The sequence below is a fragment of the Haliotis rubra genome, unplaced genomic scaffold (genome assembly GCF_003918875.1).
Source record: "Haliotis rubra isolate DU_JTF1 unplaced genomic scaffold, ASM391887v1 Scf324, whole genome shotgun sequence".
NCBI lineage: Eukaryota > Metazoa > Mollusca > Gastropoda > Lepetellida > Haliotidae > Haliotis > Haliotis rubra.
Window position 1 is genome coordinate 605,890 of NW_025766996.1, and position 19,382 is coordinate 625,271.

Below are 19,382 nucleotides of genomic sequence, written 5' to 3' on the forward strand. Positions count from 1 at the left end.
TTTCGCAGATGGATGTTGCCGAAGCCGTTGCTGCTCGAACCAACTCGGCCCCGTCTCGGGCTTCTCCGGGGATGTAGGACTCTGTTCCTCCTTCAGGGCATACAGACCCTCCAGGTGTAGTGAGCTGGTCGAGTTGGAGGAGCTGCTGCTGGTCAGGGGACGCCGTTGAGGCTTTGGCTTTGGATTCACTTGGCAGTTCCCAGGATGCATTTCATAGGCATACCGATCGTACTTGCGCTCCCCCCCATCGCGCTGACAGTCCGTGTGATGATGAGGTAGACATGTCTGCTGCTCATTGTTGTCAACAAACTTGGGTACACCCTCCAGATGAGGGGGGAGGAACAAAATGCGTTCGAGATCTGCCGCTAGCGATGCACATCGTCTTGGTTCCACGTATCCAGGGTCAAAACAAGATGATGACGAGCTTACTCCACTGCTACTGGAGGCTAGTTCCCCTACACGAGTTGGCACACGACCCTTGTGACCTTGACACGAACACGACCCCGTCTGTCGTGACTGTGTCTGTTGACTATCGTCAATGACTGGTCGCAGAATGATTGGTATCTGTACTGGGTCAAACAGTGAGCTGTTACTATGAGTTTGTTCCATTCCTGATGCCAAGAAGCTAAGATCCGGGCAAGGAATTATGGGTATAGAAAGAGTTCTTTCCAATTCGCGAAGGAGAAAGACTCGCAGATCTTTTAAAGTTGGGCATAGAGTTTGTTCTTTTGGCTCTAATTTCATTGGCTGACACACATCTCCTTGGTGAAGGTGTGTCCGGGTCCTTTACTTCCTTCCGAGGTTCATGACCACATACGTCATCTAGTAAAGAGATCAGATCTCTCTGTGGCGAATTCGGAGACGTCTGCATTGAATGGTCCAACAGAACGGGGCCTTTACTCCCATCAATGGATGTCTGAATACCACAGTCTTGTGTCTTAGGCGGGAACTGGGAAGCGAAGTTCTTGGTGCCTTGCCACAGCACGACAGTGTCGGGGGTCATTCCGGTCGAATGGCTCCTGAAAGACGGTGACATGGTCCGGGAATCTCGACTCCTGATGACACCAGGACCCACTTCAGTCGGGATGTTAAGTCTCAAGCCTCTGTTCCCACATCCACAAATGTCTGAATCATGTTCACTGTAGTCATCTTGGTCAAGGCCTGTACGTGAGACCGACAGCAAATGATCACCTAGTCTTTCGTCACCCAGGCCATTCTGAGGAAACAGGATTTGCTCAACAGTTTTCATGGTGTCTGGAGACACAGGATTTGACTGACATCGCATCCTCTGGTACATTTCCAGAAGCGATGCGGAATGTCGTTTATTGTGGAAGCTGTCGGCCATTGCCTGCAAATTTTCACGCTTCTTTGCTCGTTCTAATTTTCTGTGTTGAACAGGATGGCTAAGGTCAGGCAAGCTGTTGCATCGCGATGTCTCTAACATGTTTTCAAGTTTACCAAACTTTCTCAGATTTTTTACATGCTTCCAAGATGTGACGTTTGTTGCATACCTTGCCTGGGCATTCACCTCATCCGAATAGTGCATATCTTCTAAAGACTGAAGAGTTCCAGTATGGGAAGATAACTTGTAACAAGATGGGGACCTTGCTGGAGAGCGCAAACTTCCACAACTGTGTGACCGACTAGAACCTGAAGATTTGCTGCAGTGACCTTTCTCGAGGTCACTGAGCTCTGACTTTTCAATTGATCGTTCCTGCACTACACCGAGGGAGCAGCCGCGTTGATGGCTGTTAGGCCGATAGGCTCGACTTGCCCTCTGACTTGGATCAGTGTTCTGCATTTGACAAAAGTGAAAACTATTCGAACAAATTTCTTCAGCCTCCTCTCCATTTGAACTGCACGATGGGCTGCAAGAGTTACTCGCCCCTCCCTGAGACGAGGATTGTGAGACATACGAATGTTCACTCTCGGATGCTGTAAAATGGCTCTGAGATTCATTAAACGACAAGAAGTACTCATCCTTCCTTGGACAGCAGGTAACTGCAAGACGAGCATCGGTTGAAGACCGGCTATTCACAAGCTCCTGACAACGTCCTAAACTGTCCAGAGAAAAGTGTTGAGGCAATGGCTCTCCTGTCGGGGTAGGGGTGAACAGTGGATCATTGCTGAAATCTAACATATCACTAGAACACATCATCTCGCGCTCACTTGATGAGATTTCCATAGATGTCCGACTGCCAGACAGTTCGGATTCATAGGGTCCCAGAAACACATCTTGCTGCGAATCGGGCAGAGTTCCAAATCGTGTGTAACTTCCAGTAAGAGAATGTGGAAAGGGTAGAACCGGTTCAGGCTCCCCTTCACTTCGGGGAACAGATCCATCGCGGATGTTGGTATCAAACTGAACGATAAAGTCTTCGTCGTAGAAGTACTCGTTATTGAAACATCCGTCTTCTGGAGAAGAAGCAGCTGTTGACCTTCCTTTTCCGCTCTCACTCTCCGACAAGGACACATCGATTCCTTCCCGCGATTCCTGCACATCACTCTGCACATCATTTGAGAAATATCCACTCTCGGGACGTTTCTTTTTCTTTTTCTTCTCAGGCGATGATGGTTCCTTTGTCGGGGAGAGGTCCTTCCATGTCACCAGCTGGTTGCTGTTCTCTTCGTTCTTCCTCGTCTTAGGACTTCCTCCGTAACTTGAACTCATGTTCTTCTCCTTTGTTGGTGAAAGGTCCTTCCACGTTTTTGTGCGATTGCGTGATCGCCGTGGCAACGTTGACACTTGTCGCTCCTCCAGCTTGGTAGTGATGATGTTCGAGTCCATCTTGATGACTGGACCCTGCTCTAGGTGGAAGCCTCCATCGATTGTGATGGTCGCGGAGTTAGCTGGATTGTTTAGGGTCACATGATTGTCACATGGTGTCTGACCTCCCAAGGTCAGCTGACCTTTGCTGTGAGTGGGAGACAGGTCTTTCCACGTTGTCTGAAACAAAAAGACAATATATAATACAATGTTATTTGTTTGTTCATTCATTAGAAAGTCATGCACCCAATCAGCATTATTCCAGCTATATGGAAGCGGTCTATAAATGTTCGAATCTTGACCAGACAATCCAGTGATTAACAGCATGAGCATTGATCTATGCAAGTGGGATACGATGACACGTGTCAACCAAGTCAGCGAGCCTGACCAAGAGTCGCCTCTTACAACAAACATGGGTTACTGAAGATCAATTCTAACCCGGATATTCATGGGTCACAGCACAGTGACATGTAACAAAATGTTATATTTGGGATTACACTTTCTCAGTAAAGTACAGATTCTAGTACTTCTGTTAAGTTGGGTCCCATCTGGGATTCAACCCACACTCTCAGAGTGAGGAACCTAATCGCCAGCACACAAAGTCAGCAATCTAACTGACCAGCTTCTTCACAAGAAACAGAAATACATTACGTGTAATCAAATAAGACGTGACATCTGACCATCCAGTCCATTAAGTCAAAAGTATAGGGTACATGGAACCAATTCACATTGACTATGAAGACCTTAATATCAGTGAGTTTAGTTTTACGCCGCACTGAGCAATATCACAGCTATATGGCGGCGGTCTGTAAATAATCGAGTCTGGACCAGACAATCCAGTTATCAACAGCATGAGCATCGATCTGCGCAATTGGGAACCTGTGTCAACCAAGTCAACGTTAAGTGTGTTAACTTAGACCAACCCTACTTGTTCTTGGTGTTTCATTTAATGTGCGTACACCCTTGTAATACAAACCAATAATAACGATTTGAAACTATAATCGTTTGCTAAACAACTTAAGTTTAATAAAATTCTGATATTTAAATGTTCAGTTGGCAAGGTAAAATCATGAGGATTCGCAATCTTAATTTCACTTTATTCGATTTACTTTCTTGTTTAAAGTGAAATTCATTGGTACGTTTTCACTGCAAACAGACCATAGTATATATCATAGTTTATTAGTATTGGTGTTGGAGATTACAAGTCCTGAGGTCCTTTGTCTTTTCTTAAGGTATTTGACCCAAGGGTCTCCCTTTATCACTAATTGATAACACAGAGCAGTCCCTCCTGCATTCGACGATTCCGCAATTGCAGAATAAATCACGGAAATTACCTTTTGATGTAGAAAAACGTCTGGTCCGTGCAAAATGCATTTTTATGCAGCATACCTGCAGAATTTGCCATTTTTCTGCTGTGGAATTTACTTATTTTGAAAGCTGAATGAAGATTGACTATTAACCGAATCGAAAAATAGGGGTAAATGTCAAAAGTATGATTGGTTACACAAAAACGAACTGAGACATTTGTTATAACGATATTTTCAAAATATTCACGAATAAAGATGATATATTCATTAAAGGTAATATTTTCTTCAGCACCTTACAATAATATTATTTGAATTTTACACTGCCAAAAAAATTTGATCTTTTTGAAGATTGAAATTGCATTATTTGTGGGTTTTTCAAGTTTTTAACTGCAGAAATATTTGCAGAATTTTGAAAAATGGGATGCATAATTTGCTTAAATTTGCCGAGGAATTCTTAAAAATTCGTTGCAGAATCCAGGAGGAACCGACAGAGGCCCTCGCAGGGTTAAAGCATTTGTTCATCACTATCAAGACCTGGGTTCGATTCCCAATATGGGTACAACGTGTGAAGCCCATTTTTGGTGCCCCCTACATGGAACATTGCTAAAAGTGGTGTCAAAGCCAACCCATTCACTTTTACAAGGATACGCTGACTTTCATGTTTTGTCAGGAACTGCACATATCAAGTATATTAGGTACAAGGTACTGACAAGTACACAACACCTGTCAGTAGCAGGTATGGGTTCCACAAGATGAAATGACACACTGAAACCAAGGATCCATGCTTACAATAAGCTTAGATATTTAAACAAAATTTGACCCCACATCATGGTTTTCTGTTGAATCCATGAGTTGATCCTTAGCAAAGTGTGAATAGTATATTTGGTTTTGCTTGTTTACAGATTCAGATTCAGACAAATTCCTTCAAATTTGAAAAAAGCTATCTGACATTTGGTGATATAATTTCCAAACAAATCAAGCAGTAAGATCTGTATGTTGTGAGAATTACCCATGATTTTTTCTTTTGAAGATGATTTCATTTTTTCATGTAAGATACCAGTATTTGAATCAATGGATTTAAATGGTCAGCAGGCAGGCAGCAAATAAAAACAGGATTTCCCTTAGTCAATCTCACAGTCCCTCAACCGTACTATTTTCCCTTCAGCCTAGCCCTCCCTGCAGTGCTAAAGCCCTAAATGAAGCAAGTCTAGATTTCCCCAGTGGGTCTCCTTTTCAATTTAAATGGGTTTATTTGTTACAATCAAAGTTATATATATTCAGAGACTAAGTGTTAGTCTACATTTCCCTGTTTGAGGTCAGTTTCCAGCATAAAAAGTGACCGCAAAAATACATGCAAAATTATGTTGAATGTCTCCTCAGGATTTTGTGGACTCAATTCTATTGATTTCCTGTTTCTATTTTCTCTCCAGCTTGAGATGAACACTTCATACATTTAAGATAACAGATTTTACGGAAAAGCTTTTGGGGTTAGCAAGTATACATAGCCCCCTGAGTACAAGTGCACCGACCACTCACATGAGTTCGATTATATCAGAGTCATCTTAATTTTATTACTGGAATCACATATATCAGCTTCTTGTTCCAATTGAAGTTTATAGAATTACAACATCTTGAATTTTTAAATTTCCATCCAAGAATCTAATTTTTTCCAACACCTATAATTCATTTTTTCAATTAAACAAATATATATTGAACATCAAAGGAAGTTCCTTCAAGGAACCTGACAATCTCATTAAATATTCATTCACTACAAGCAAGCTCCACTGTCATCTCAATTCTGTACCACATGTGGTGATGGTCAGACTCTCTCTTGAATTTCCAATCCATTCATGAAAATTCTGGCTTTCATTGTTGCAAGATTACAACATATCCCCTGTACATTGTGTGTGTGTGTGTGTGTGTTGTGTGTTTGTTGTGCGAAATCTCACTCTGCAATGTTCCACTTGTCGGGATCAGAAAATCCAGTGATTATATTGTATTATGAGCAACGATCCTAACTTGCACTCTCAGCTCCCAGGGAAGTATACAACTCACACTGGTTGTTAAACTGCAATACTATCCCATCCTACCGGGTACCCATATGTTGATGATTAACAGAATTGGAGTGAGTGCGTTTAGTTTTATGCCACTTTTAGCAATATTCCAGCAATATCACGTGGGGGACACCAGAAAGGGCTTCACACATTGCACCCATGTGGGGAATCGAACCTCGGGTCTTCGACGTGACGAGCGAACGCATTAACCACTAGGCTACACCACCGCCCTAACAGAATTGGAACAAAGGAATACCTAACTCTTGAACATAAACTTTAATGCTAGGCAAATGTGATTTATTTTATCATTTTTGAACAAAACCTAATTTTACAAAACCTAGAAATGGAAAAATATTAAAATATTTTTTAGAAAATCGATAACTGATAAAAAAACAGTTACTTTCTCCCCATTCTCCTGTCAGATATATTACCAAAATTCTAAACACATTTCTTTTTTTCTTTAAATCTACAAACATTCACTAACCAGACTGCCTATTTTTTCTGCAGATAAGAAACAGCCTCATGCTCTGCCCACTATATTCCAAGCAAATCAGGCGGCAAGTGCCTCGTGAGCAGCCCCCATAGCCAGAAGGAGGTCTGCACGAGATCACCAGCTTATCAATATTCAACAAGTTGGTGCATCTTGTCACTTAACACATCTCCGATCAAGCTGAATGCTATTCTTCTCTGAATTTAAATTGATGAAAGATGTATCTGGGGATGTTTTAGTCAGGAAGGAAGCTAAAAATATGCCTATTGACTCCAAGTAAAGGCATGAGTCATTCGAACTGGCCGATACTATCTTCCTTCGACTGCTTCACAGAACTCAAAAGGCTTCTTCTGAATCACTGAACTGAAGACATGCTTGCACTACCACTCACAAAATTCAGTAGAAGCAATGTGTACTATACTGGACAAAAATAGTTGGGGATATATGTAAATTTTGAAATTATGAATACTGATCTATTTATTCATTTACACACTGATAAAATATCAATAATAAAAATACCAATATCCCTAACTTAATTTGTCAAGTATATTATTTGTACTGTTGCTATTTACATCTCTCTCATATTTTACCTACATGAGAGGAGTCTATAAATAGACAAACCAGTGATTACTATTATGAGCATTGATCCATGCGGTAAGGTGATCTGCTGAATTCAACCAAAGCAATGTATTCTATTATGTATATTGTTTGCTTTCAACACCTCTTTCATTAAAGGGGCGGTTGGGTAGCCTAGTGGTTAAAGCGTTGGTTCGTCACGCCGAAGACCCGGGTTCAAATCCCCACATGGGTACAGTGTAAAGCCCATTTCTGGTGTCCCCGGCCGTGATGTTGCTGGAATATTGCTAAAAGCGTAAAAACCAAACTCAGTCAGTCAGTCTTTCATTAAACTTGTAGCTAAAAGAAAGAAGTCTGTAAATAACCTACTTTCACTAAACAAACCAGCGATTGATATCCTGAGCAGTGATCCATGCTGTTGGGTGATGTGCTAAACTTAGCAGAAGCAATGTATTCTATTATTTGTATTGTTCGCTTTTAACTGACTGACTGACTGACTGAGTTCGGTTTTACTCTGCTTTTAGCAATATTCCAGCATCATCACGGCGGGCCACACCAGAAATGGGCTTCACACATTGTACCCCTGTGGGGACTCGAACCCGGGTCTTCGGCGTGATGAGCCAACGCTTTAACCATTAGGCTACCCCACCACCCCTGTTAGCTTTTAACACCTCCATCAATGATTTGTTTCAGTGGCATTCTAGAAGTTGGTGGTATAGAGTGAGTGGGTGAGTTTAGTTTTGCGTCGCACTCAGCAGTATTCCAGCTATATGGCGGCCATCTGTAAATAATTGAGTCTGGACCAGACAATCCAGTGATCAACAGCATGAGCATCGATCTGGGAACTGATGACATATGTCAACCAAGCCAGCGAGCCTGACCACCCGATCCCGCTTGTCACGACACGCATGGGTTACTGAAGGTTCATTCTAACCCGGACCTTCATGGGTCTGGTGGTATAGCGATAACTTCGTTACTTTCACAATGGTGACTTTTCGGTATAGATTCGTATAGATTCTTGTACCGTATTATATGCTTATATGCTTGAGGTGAGGTGAAATTGGGTTTAACGTCGCGCTGGAGAATATTTCGCTCATATGACGACGTGCATGTGTGTGTATGTGTATGTGCGGCTACTTGTACTAGCCCAGACTGAAGCTGGTTTTATAGTGCTAGCCCACTGAGATACCATGCCGCAGTGAAGCATGAATACCCCACTCAGACACATTATACTGACTCCGAGCCGACCAGTCCTTGTTGTACCCATTAATGCCGAGCGCCAGGCAGGGACCAACAAGTACCATATTTTAACGTCTTTTGGTATGCCGCGGTCGGGGATCGAACCCGCGACCTTACGCTCTCCAGGCGGACGCTCTAACCACTACACCACGGAGGCGGTCTTATATGCTTGAAAACAGTGGAAGGATCTTTACCGAACTGTTGCCATTGTGAAAAAAAAGAAGGTGATCATCTATAAAGTTTTGTCATCGCCTCCTCGACAATATCAGCGACACGACAGCAGTCTGTAAATAACCTACTTTCACCAGACAAACCAGTGATTAATATCATGAGCATCGCTCCATGCTGTAGGGTATGAAGACAAGTAATCGACCAAATCGACAACACCGAAGATGTGGTAAGTTTAATCACCTCTGGCAAAGATGAGAGTCTAGGGTAGCTTTGTGGTTGAAGTGCTTTCTCAAGAACCCAAAGACCAGTTTGATTTCTGGCAGAGAAAGTCCACACAAGAGCCCTTCTAACACATGATTTTGACAGAAACAAATTACTAAATTCAAATTGAAATTGAACCCCGGTAAACCTGTATATGATTCTTGAGAGGCATTTAGAAGTTGGTGAATATATAAGACAAGTATATGGATGGCACCTTCTTGTTTATTGAATAATGTTGTTATTATACAATAAACAAGAAGTTGCTATCCATAAACTTGTCTTATACGAACCTGGATATAATCACCACTTGCTTTATTTGCGACCACAGACTTTCAGAAAGCTGAGTGGAAGAGACAATAATGTGGTTTAGGGCTAAGACTGACTAAAATACCATCCAACTTGTTCTTACTGACTTGAGATAAGACCGACCCAAATACCATCCAACTCGCTTCTTGTACAGCGACAATGTCTTCCTTGACAACTATCAGAACAACCATCTGTTCTACGTCCATTACGCTGCATTATCTTTGATGGAGGAAATGATCCGATAAGTGTAAACTGCTTTATCCCACAGCAGATAGTGATTTGCATACTGCCACGGTGGATAGTAACTAGCGTATCGCACGGCTGAAGGAAGATGAGTCATGGTGTAACTATATGGCCATCACGAAGCACTCCCCAGGGATTGGGACTGGGGCTACATGCCACCTGTCGGGTTCGGGAATAAAACGTCCAACTATCACACGCATCCAGACACTCCATCAAATACCAATGTGATGAGCTTGGATACATCTCTATCATAACCAATCAGTTATAGACCGTATCCACCAAGTCATTTGTTTCGTGAGTGAGTTTAATTGTACGTCACGTTTAGCAATATTCTAGCAATATCAAGGCAAGGGACATCACAGATGGGCTTCACACATTGTACCCATGTGGGGAATCAAACCCGAGTCTTTAGCATGACGAGGGAACGCTTTAACCACTAGGCTACCCCACCACCCCTTATTTGTTTATACTGTGGTCTCATCACTCAAACTATATAGTAGTAAGGTAGGTATGTGTAATATTTTATGTCACTTAAGGTTAGCCAAATTTTGAGAACAAGACAAAACAATTCTGTAAAAAGGAGTTGAACTATGATCTTGAAAGTTAAAAAACCCCAAAAACATGATTATTCCATTTTTACGACAGACCAATTATATTTCTTGTTTTACTGATTTTTGTACTCAGAAAACCTAAAGGCAGGAGGGAAAATAAAATATTTAAAAAATCACCAGTCAAAGTAACATTCCTATTAAATATTAAAAGTATTTTACTTTTTGCAATTTAGGAAGTGTATATGGGGCAAGATTTTCTTGTAAGTTTACATTTTTTTGCTGATAAAAACATTAGGATTTTATTTTTTGAACAGGTAAAATTCATTTTTATTTTTTTTCTTATTCTTGAAAAAATATGACACGCGGACTCATAAAACAAGAAATAAAATAGGTCTGTCGTAAATGTGGAATCATCAGGTTATATTTTTTTTTTAACTTTCAAGATCATGTGAACCAATCAGATGTCAACTTTCTGACACAGATGGAAGATAAATATCAGTACAACACAAAATATTGGTCTTTGAGAAGGAGAACTTTGTAAAACTATAATAAAACCATATTTCTGTGATAAAGCATACGACTAAATGGATAACAACTTCTTGGTTATTGCATACAGTGGCGTCTTGGTGCAGATTCTTACACCATTATCACGCGTTGAAAGTGTTTACAACCGAGTGATGAGAAGTATATATACACAGTATGTTGTGACAAACATCATGCTAACATGAACAACATACTTTGGTAGACTCCCGGGGAAGTATACAACTCACACTGGTTGTTAAACTGCAATACTATCCCATCCTACCGGGTACCCATCTGCTGATGATTAACAGAATTGGAGTGAATGAGTGAGTTTAGTTTTACACCGCTTTTAGCAATATTCCAGCAACATCACAGTGGGGGACACCAGAAATGGGCTTCACACATTGTACCCATTTTGGGAATCGAACCCGGGTCTTCGACGTAATGAGCTAATGCATTAACCACTAGGCTACCCTACCTCCCTAACAGTTTTGTTTTTTCTGTCACAGGCAACACTCAAACTAAGAATTTGAGAGCCACTATTTTGTGTAAGGAATGCAACACAAATAACTCCAGATACATATGCAAGAGACATTATTTCTTTCTTACGGGATACATTAATGACAGAATTTAATTATTTCACAGAGAAACAAACTTGACTCAGTTTCCAAAATAGCTCCATCAACTTGTCCCCGACGGATGCACACTAAGTGGGAGGAGCTGTACACTCGACAAGGATCTCCCGACAAGGATCTCCCTAAGGACAGGAGTTTATGTACTGGAATGAACCTCTTCAACCATTATCACAAAAAACATTGTTGATCTGGGCAGGCGTGGAAGGTCCGCTGGCATTACTGAACCGACATTTTGAGAGGGTCACACACAAAGGGAGATAACTCAGTTAACATACTGACACCTTTGGATTGTTACTGTTCACTGGGGATGAACTGTTTAATATTTAGAGAGTTGGTTCCAGTGCTTCCTGTCAAAAGCATTTCTACACAACAACAGGAATGATAACCATTTGATAAGGAGATATATTGTTTGAAATTAGTAACACTGACTGTACCAGTAGTATAGGTATTCCAGGAAAGAATATAGGCCCCCATTTCCCAATTAGAGTGAGTGAGTGAGTGAGTGGGGACACCAGAAATGGCCTTCACACATTGTAACCATTTTGGGAATCAAACTAAGCCTTTGAATGAAGAATGAACACATAACCACAAGTAGACTAAGGCTTAGTCTCTGAATATATATAATTTTGATAGTAACAAACAAGCCCATTTATATTGAAAAGGAGCCCTAGGGAGACCAGAGATTCAGAACCTGAGGAAATCTAGACTTGTTTTATTTAGGGCTTTAGCATTGCAGAGAGGGCTTGGCAGTAGGGAAAATAATGTGGTTCAGGGACTGTGAGACAGACTAAACCACAAGCTACCCTAACACCCCTCGAATACAGGAAATTAGTAAAGGTATCTTAATGATTTTTCCAAACAGGCTCACATAAAACTTCATCACTGATCTCGATCTTCCATCAAGCCTCTTACACAATGTTATTTGACAAAAATATGAGTGAGTGAGTGATTTCTTTTTAATTCCTCTTTTAGCAATATTCATGCAACATCCCAAAGGGGATGTAAGAAATTGGATTCACACATTGTAACCATGTTGGAAATCAAACCAAGGCCTTTGAAGGATGAGTGACAAACACTTTAACCACAAGCTACCCTACCACCCCTCAAATATAGGTGAGTGAGTGAGTGAGTGAGTGAGTGAGTGAGTGAAGTTTTACGCCGCTTTTAGCAATATTCCAGCAATATCACGGCGGGGGACACCAGAAATGGACTTAACACATTGTGCCCATGTGGGGAATCGAACCCGGGTTTTCAGCGTGACGAGCGAACGCCTTAACCACTAGGCTACCCTATCACCCCTCAAATATAGGTAATTAGTGTAGTTTTTCCAAAGGAGCTAAAACAAAACTTCATCACTGATCTCCATCTTTCTCCAAGCCACTTATAGTATCTCCTTGTCATGATATTTGACAAAAATATGAGTAAGTGAGTGAGTATTATTCCTCTCTTAGCAATATTCCAGCAACACCCATAGGGGGACACTCGAAAGGTAAGGGCTACAATGATTCACCCAGACCTCGATTCGATCATTTTCGATTTGATTCTTCATACATGTACAAACATCAGATTTCATTAAAACTCTCAGAGTCAGCTTTTTTAGCATGAAATCCATCATCAACTTGGCGATGTTTACTAAGACAATTCTCATTGAATAGTTAGCCGGCGTCAACCAATCATGTTTTGTCTTATTTCAGTGCTTGAAACTGCTCAAGTTAAAGTCAAAATTATGTTATGGCTATGTGGAAATAATTAAAATAGTGACAATGCTTATCAAAAATTAAACCTAAGGTTTCAGATTCGATTTTCAATGAATCAAACTGAATAGTTGTAGCCCCACAGAAAGGGGCTTCACATTTTGTAACCAATTCAGGAATCAAACTCAGACCTTTGTGTGATGAGTTAAGACTGTAACCACAAGCCTCTTACACTATCTCTTTTCTCATGATATTTGCCAACCTCTGTGGACACGTTTGGACTGATTCATGACAACTGCATTATACGCTGTTTGATCAAAGGATTATCATGTTTGATCAAGCACTGTCTAGTTTGATCAAAGACTGACTGGATGATTGGCATCAAGCAGGCGGCAACATATTGGTGGTAATGAGCGACTCTTGTCCGTACTATTTGCTCGAGAGTTTGTGGTGTAGTCACAGCATGACTGACATCAAGCAGTTTATAGTGAGTGGCTTGTGCACCACGGTCAAGACCGCATGACTCAATCCAAAGTGACCATCATCGTCAGCCAAGGTCAAGGTAGCAAGGTATGACTAATTCATGCAAACACTTTTTATCGTATCTGAGAATGTTGTCTTATCTCTGTCAGTTTCAAAATAAGGAAAAGACAAATTAACAAAAAATAATATTTTGTGAAAGCAGAGTTGGCTGTGGGTGTACTATTTTATTTACAATCTGTAAACTTATGCTCCAAATAAAACAGTTTGATCATAACAGCTCTTCATCCTCTACAGACTATTGTAAACCAAAAGTCACTGTGTTCTTTAATCTGATTGGTTGAAAAACATGATCAAATGGTATTCGATTCCGGAAATCCGCTGTGAATTACTCAATAAATACTCAATAACACCCTGGAAATTGGCCAACACATGATGTTTATCTCCTAAATATATGCACCTTGAACACAATGATACACTTTTTTACGATATTTCCTCCCATTTATGCACAGCTCTGTGTATCCAGGTAACAACGATGGAAATATTGGACTTCTACCAAACTCAGACCAATGTTAAAATGTTAAACTGCAAAATACTTACAAAGAATGTTGGTAGAGAGTATAACCTGGCAACTTCTTAAGCCTTGGACATTGATCTTATCTCCGTGATCTGTGATATTGCTGAAATATTGCTAAAAGCGGTGTAAAACCATTCTCACTACAGAGTTACAGATAACTTTTGGGTCATTGAGTTATGTACTCGCTTGTGTTCATCTCAACTTGGTACCCTAGTTTTCCTTTGAGTAACTAAATAAATTGTACTCACCTCACTCAAACTCAATTGGGTATTTTGACATTTTCCATTAATTTTAAAAATATAATAAAGTTTAAATGTTAGTGTTTGTTATTTATATTTGATCTGTAATATGAGAAACGATAAGAAAGACAGCAAGTTGTCAAGTTCATGTCCTGAACTAGAACCTTTCAATATACCTCAGTTATTTTATCTATCTACCGGTACGCAAGCTAAGATTTGACATTTTTGTGTGAACGCCTGTAAGATCACATTTATTGAGTATTTACAAAAATTCAAGCACTTGTACACAATAGACTTATAGGAATTGAGTTTTCACATAAATATTTGTGTAATTTACGCATATACGCAGCTTATCTGTACCTCTGTCACTAACTCAAGTCTAACAAAGTATACAATAATCCCCAGCTGTATCGTAACAGGTCAGAAGCTGTACAGCTTCAACCAGATACAAAGTAATATAGATGATACACTCTGCAAACAGTTAGTATAGAGTATAGGCCGGCAACGTTCTGTTGAGCAAAGTAATATAGATGATACACTTGTTATCTTAAGCGTTCTTCTCGGAGTTTGATCTTAATTCTCAGGTCTAACGAAGTATACAGTAATCTTCAGCTGTAAAATAACAGGTCAGAAGCTGTACAGCTTCAACCAGATACAAAGTAATATAGATGATACACTCTGCAAACAGTTAGTATAGAGTATAGGCCGGCAACGTTCTTGAGGCTCAGATTTTGATCTTAACTCTCAGGTCTAACGAAGTATACAGTAATCTTCAGCTGTAACGTAACAGGTCAGAAGCTGTACAGCTTCAACCAGATACAAAGTAATATAGATGATACACTCTGCAAACTGTTAATACAGAGAATGGGCCAATTTGATCTTCAGCATCTTTCTACACCTTGGATTTGATCTTAAACTGTCAGAAATATCTCAGGTAGCAGAGTATGTAATCTTCAGCTGTCAACCAGATACAAAGTACTAAAATATAGATGATACACTCTGCAAACAGTTAGTATAGAGTATAGGCCGGCAACGTTCTTGAGGCTCGGAATTTGATCTTAACTCTCAGGTCTAACGAAGTATACAGTAATCTTCAGCTGTAACGTAACAGGTCAGAAGCTGTACAGCTTCAACCAGATACAAAGTAATATAGATGATACACTCTGCAAACAGTTAGTATAGAGTATAGGCCGGCAACGTTCTTGAGGCTCGGAATTTGATCTTAACTCTCAGGTCTAACGAAGTATACAGTAATCTTCAGCTGTAAAATAACAGGTCAGAAGCTGTACAGCTTCAACCTGTAATATAGATGATACACTCTGCAAATATATATAATTTTGATAGTAAGCAAACAAGCCCATTTAAATTGAATAGGAGCCCTAGCGTTCTTGGAAGATCTTAACTCTCAGGAGAGTATACAGTAATCTTCAGAGGTCAGAAGCTGTACAGCTTCAACCAGATACAAAGTAATATAGATGATACAAAACAGTTAGTATAGAGTATAGGCGACAGCGTTCTTGAGGCTCGAATTTGATCTTAACTCTTAGGGAAGTATACAGTAATCTTCAGCTGTACTAACAGGTCAGAAGGCTTCAACCAGATAAAGTAATATAGATGATACACTCTGCACTGTTAATACAGAGAATGGGCCAGCATCTTTCTACACCTTGGATTTGATCTAAACTAACTCAGAAATATTCAGTACTCTCCAACTGTTCCAATTGAGTTCAGCTGTTCAACCAGATACAATTGAATACAGATGACTAGACACTTTACAAGAACCATCTTTCAACAGGTTTTAGCTCAGCCAAATGAACTTCCTCAAATGAAAATAAACCACGCACAGCAATTACAAATAATCTAATAACGTTAGTTCTAACTGGCTTTGTGTTCTCCTTCATCAAACTCTCCACCACGGGTGCCTGAATCAATGAACATCTAACAATAGACCCGCTAGAAACATGATAATCACACAGAGCTATAATCAATGGCTACTGATATTGTGTGGAATGAGTCATTTCTTTGTGATCACAATCCATGAGACAAGCGGAACTCAATAAATACCTGTATTTTTTAAAACTAGAGTAGCAGATACTCTGTGAAAATATATCAATTATTTATAGAAACAAGCACTACTTTAAGGTGAACTCAGTAAATACCTGTATTTTTTAAACTAGAGTAGAACTCAGCAAATACCTGTATTTTTTAAACAAGAGTAGCACACAATCTATGAAAATATATTCATTTAATTAGAAAAAAACACCTACATTTTTATTGAAAAGGGTCTCCATTGAGATAGGGTGAGAGAGTTTAGTTTTTATGCAGCTTTTAGCAACATTCCAGCAATATCACGGTGAGGGACAACCAGAAATGGGCTTCACACATTGTACCCATGTTGGTAATCGAACCCAGGTCTCCAGTGAGATAGAAGACCACCTGTGGATTTATTCATTAGGTGAGGTGAGCATCATTTTCCGCCACGATATGCCACTAATATTTAACAGCAGAGATGACCGGAAGGTCGCGGGTTTGATCCCCGACCGCGTCATACCAAAAGACGTTAAAATATGGTACTTGTTGGTCCCTGACTGGCGCTCGGCATTAATGGGTACAACAAGGACTGGTCGGCTCGGAGTCAGTATAATGTGTCTGAGTTGGGTATTCATGCTTCACTGCGGCATGGTATCTCAGTGGGCTAGCACTATAAAACCAGCTTAAGTCTGGGCTAGTACAAGCAGCCACACATACACATACACACGCATGCACGTCGTCATATGAGCGAAGTATTCTCAAGCACGACGTTAAACCCAATTTCACCTCACCTCACAGCAGACACCAGAAGTGGGCTTCACACATTGTACCCATGTGGGGAATTGAACCTGAGTCTTCAGCATGACAAGCGAACACTTTAACCACTAGGCTACCCCCTGTCCCTTTTTCATTAACGGTAATAGTATGACGGAAAAGGGTCAATGGAAGCAAAATATTACAGTTCAGTACAGTGAGATAGATTGCTGACAACACACGTGCATCCAGGACAGTTTCTTGATCTGCAAGTATGCATGAATATGCATGATATGTTATCATGAACATACATGATATATTTACATATTATCATGAATATGCATGATATATTTACATATTATCATGAATATGCATGATTTATTTACATATTATCATGAATATGCATGATTTATTTACATATCATGAAAATGCATGATATATTTACATATCATCATGAATATGCATAACATATGTATATGTTATCAAAGAATATGTAAGATGCAATCACGATTGGGAATATATATTTAGATGTTATCGGACATAAATGTTTCCTTCATGAGTTGCTCACGGCGCATGCTTTTGCAAAAGACATAAAAGCTGAAGGTTTCAGCAAGACTGATAAGATTTAGATTTATAGCAAAGTGGAATCATGATAATATTTGTTTTAAAGAGATACAATCTGTATGCATCTACTGCTGTTGCATGGCAACCCTTTAAATATACAACACTATCCAATACCAGGTCATTCATTAAATTTTGAAAGTGAAAAAAATGCAACATTTGAGTAAAACATGATTTTTATACCTTTACATTTCTTTATAGCTACTTTTGTTGGAAATCAACAAAAATCAACAACAAAATCTTTCTTGATCTTGAGTACAATTTAACCAAGAAATCCTTTCTTAAAAAATAAAAATGATCTGGACTTATTGTAGCATCTATGAAAATGATAAAACCCTTCAAATTACAACACTATTATACATCCAATTGGTTTGGTCTTGACAATGGGGTAGTGTTAGGATGCTAATCCTGCTTCCCTAATGACACATTCACACCTCAACAGGCATGAGTCAGACCTAACCGCCAAGCACCAGTGATCGGACATTATCCTCAAGATGATCATTCATTCAACTCTGACCACAAGCCATGACCACATAACAATAACAGAATTTTAAAGAATTTATTTTTTGCCGCATTACATAAATAATGCCCTAGATACAAAATATCAAACACTGTTAAGTGCTTGGCCTCATAAAATATGAATAAAGCTCTTTATTACATCTGCGTGTAAAATATTCAGTTCTGTCTTTTTATGCTTTGATGCATTCATGCATCTGTATTTCAAAGAAATATGGAAAAAAAGCATGAATAAGTCAATAACTGGTTATCAAATTTCCATTAATACTGATATTATCGTTCTTAATTATCTCCTAGGGAAGATGAATCTATCATCTGTGTGCATGGTTAGAACATTAAAAGAGCATGTACTCGTTCCGGTACAATTCTGTGCATGACTATTTTGGGCAGATTTGAATTCATTCTGATGTGATACGAGCAGCGTATCATGTATCTTTATGTTATGATACATATTTATTATATGAATGATAGAGAAGTTCATAGAGTTTACAAATACTGATGCATGGTTTCAGGCTGCCTGCACAACTGTTGAAATTAGCATGACCATAGGCAGTGATCGAAATTACCGTATATGACCGTCTATAAGCCGAATCTTGAGAACCGAAAAAAAAAGTCTGTAGAAGGGGGTCGTCTTATCCATGGGTTACGCTTTCGTCAAACTTTTTTCCAGGGCTAAGAAAACAACATCGTATCACTTCGCGTGAACAAACAACAGAAGACGACTTTGTCAATAGAGACGTCAAATTTGCAATTAAACATCACTAGACAAGATTATTTACCTTTTAAGTTCTAAGTTGTTTTTGCTGGGCATTGTATTATTTGCAGGGATTAAGATTACCGTGTGTATCTGAGCCGGAAATGGCAATCAGCTGTGCACACATTTCCCGGCGATCAAGTTCAAACATGCACTTATCCATGGGGTCGTCTTATCTATGGGGTCGTCTTATAGACGGTCATATACGGTAACATCGGTCCTTAGGCCTGAAGCCGACTGAAAACCACTCGGACCCACAGCTATTGTTTTCTGTGGGGTGACTCTATGGACGACAGTTTTTCTCCCCAATAAATAAGAGTATCATTTCCATATGAAGATATTGGGCCTAAACATTCTGATCAGGACCCACAACGTTTTATGGTTCTGGGTCCTCGGGGCCTGCAGTTTTTCTGGGTTAAGAGCAAACACTGACCTTAGGTATTACTGATGGACAAAACGGGGCTACAAGCATGGTAAAGTGTTGACATACTTAATTGAGTGAGTGAGTGAGTATGGCTTCACGCCACCTTTAGCAATAGTCCAGCAATATCGTGGTGGGGAACACAAGAAATGGGCTTCACACATTGTACCCATG

General features: G+C 39.8%; 1 protein-coding gene across 1 annotated transcript in view; it reads right to left on the reverse strand.

The window, feature by feature from the left end:
• Window positions 1-19,382, reverse strand: part of LOC124283902 — a 79,897-nt gene that overhangs the window by 19,551 nt on the left and 40,964 nt on the right. Inside the window, 2 exon segments of the mRNA XM_046719939.1 lie at window positions 1-627; window positions 629-2,947. Of these exon segments, the coding sequence (XP_046575895.1) occupies window positions 1-627; window positions 629-2,947 (2,946 nt within the window).